The sequence below is a fragment of the Nestor notabilis genome, unplaced genomic scaffold (assembly GCF_000696875.1).
Source record: "Nestor notabilis isolate BGI_N333 unplaced genomic scaffold, ASM69687v1 scaffold4349, whole genome shotgun sequence".
NCBI lineage: Eukaryota > Metazoa > Chordata > Aves > Psittaciformes > Psittacidae > Nestor > Nestor notabilis.
The window spans coordinates 11,597-13,719 of record NW_009944890.1 but is presented as its reverse complement, the minus strand read 5'-3'; the positions used below and the strand labels follow the sequence as shown (position 1 = coordinate 13,719).

The following is a 2,123-nucleotide window of genomic DNA, read 5'->3' as shown; positions in this document are numbered from 1 at the left end:
TAGCTGCTCTTGCGTCTGTGGCCGTCATTGGCCACGTGGGCCAGCGGGTCGGAGCGGATCAGGTACCTGTGGGGCACAGCTTGGTTACACCAGTGGGAGCCCCCCCGGTTCCCTGAGAGCAGCCAGGAGCTGTGCAACCACATCCTGGAGGCTGGGAAACGCAGGGATGCCCCAGGGTGCTGTGCTTGAGAATTATAAGCCAAGGGAAAACCTCAGTGCTGGGGTCGGAGCAGTGATGAGTAAACCTGGGGCAGTTTGGGCACTGCTCAGGACCATGTAGAAGGGGAACAGCCTGGAAAGGAGGCAAGACCCCACTGGTCTTAATGAGAAAGGATGAAAGCAATGCGACGGGGGCAGCTTCCGATCTCAGGTCTGGGTGCACAGGGAAGGGCAAAGAGGGGCAGAGGCAGCACCTACACGATGTCGTTGAGCTCCAGCCGCGTGTCCGGAGGGGGATTGATCAGGACGTAGGACAACGTGTTCTGGTGGTCGTTCATCTCGTCTGTGAGAGAAGCAGACAGGGCTGGTGAGGGATGCTCTGACAGACACCCCATGGCCTTGGTCCCACAGCCCCACTGCAGCATCCCCGAGCACCCGGCTCTGAGGGATCACAGCTCATTCCCAACACATGGCATTGCCACCAGGAGAGCACCAAGAACATCGCTGCCACCTCCCTCCGCTCCTCCCCAGCCGCTCCCCCCCAGCAGCATGACTGTCAGAGGTAACTGTCCACAGTCCCTATTTTCCCCCTTAAAAAAAGTAAGTTTTCTTACCTTGGTTCAGTGCAAAAAGGGAACAGGTTAGTCTTGCCACGTTAGGTATAGCACGAGTCCAACCACCGGCTCAGGGCCGCCAACCCCCCCGCCAGGCCACTCTGCCCTCTTCTCCCCTTCTTGCATTACTTAATTTAGCATCATCCAGCAACAGGATTTAGTTCAACCATTGCTTCTTTCTCCTGCCCAAGGGAAACCACCTCCGTGGAGTTTCAGAGCCATCGATGCCATTCAGAGATGGCTCTAAACTACAGTGACCACCCGGGGAAGGGCTCAAGGCCACTGAGAGCTGCACCCATGGGTGCTGCAGGGCCCATGGGTGCTGCAGGGGCAAGGGGGTGGCCCCAGGGCCGGGGCGGGGGGCTGTGCTTTCAAAAATAGCTGAGAACAAGATCATAGGTGAAATGAATGGGGGTGCAAGGCTGCGGGCGGCCGGGGTCGGGGGGGAGCTGCGACAAATAACACCATTTACAGACGGAGTGACGGGGTGTGGATGGACAGGATGGAAGGGGATGGACAGACGGACGCCAGGGGCAGCATGAGCAGCACGGTGGGACGCCAGCTCGCTGCAAGGCTTGTCACTGGGACACCTCTTGGGCTGTCAGAAGGGTCCCTCTGAGCAGCATCGGTGCACACTAGTTGGTTGTTGGTCTCAGATAACTGCAGCTCAGTTTGGCAGCAGGAGGACCAGGAAATGCCCACAGGGCTGCTCCCATCACCCCATCCCTGCTGTCCCTCTGCCTGGGGGGATCCCCCAGTCAAAGGATGCCCAGCACACAGCAGGACACAAGACAAGTCTCTGGCCATAACAGCACCCATGGGTGCATGGATCACGCTGGGCACGAGGTAGTGGCCAAGCCAATTGCTCTTCAGCCTCAGGACTGGATGAAACCTCTGAAACGGGTTTTTTCTGTAGCTGTACAATGAGTTCAAGCCGCGGCAGCCGCCTGGCCTGGCGCCCTGCGCAGGGATGCAAACAGGCCCCCGCATGCATTTGGGCAGTGCACGTTCAGGTGGGTCCCAGGGCATCCCTGCAGCTGGACCGCACACAGCAGAGCTTGCACAGGGACACGAGACCCTTGTTTTGGTGCTTAGAGACCTCCCAGCATCTCTGGGGCCACAAAGGTGCCACAGCTGATGGCAGACTGGGAGCACCGCAGGGAGATGCTGCACCAGGGTGTCCAGCCGGTCTCTGGAGCTTTGTCCATGCCAGTTCTCAGCCTTACAGCGAGGCGGGGACGGGGGTGGCAATGCTGGGGTGCAGGTGGCACACACAGACCCTGGGACCCGGCGGGACACATGGGGTTTGACATGAGGAGGGAGGTGGGAAGGGCCCTGGCTCGCGGCAGG

General features: G+C 59.7%; 1 protein-coding gene across 1 annotated transcript in view; it reads right to left on the bottom strand.

Moving 5' to 3' along the window:
* LOC104412033 (potassium channel subfamily T member 1-like) overlaps nucleotides 1-2,123 on the bottom strand; it is a gene marked incomplete at its 5' end in the record, with an annotated part of 15,079 nt that overhangs the window by 2,089 nt on the left and 10,867 nt on the right. Inside the window, 2 exons of the mRNA XM_010022626.1 lie at nucleotides 5-66; nucleotides 418-502. Coding sequence (XP_010020928.1) covers nucleotides 5-66; nucleotides 418-502 — 147 coding nt within the window. The remainder of the gene's footprint in view (nucleotides 1-4; nucleotides 67-417; nucleotides 503-2,123) is intronic.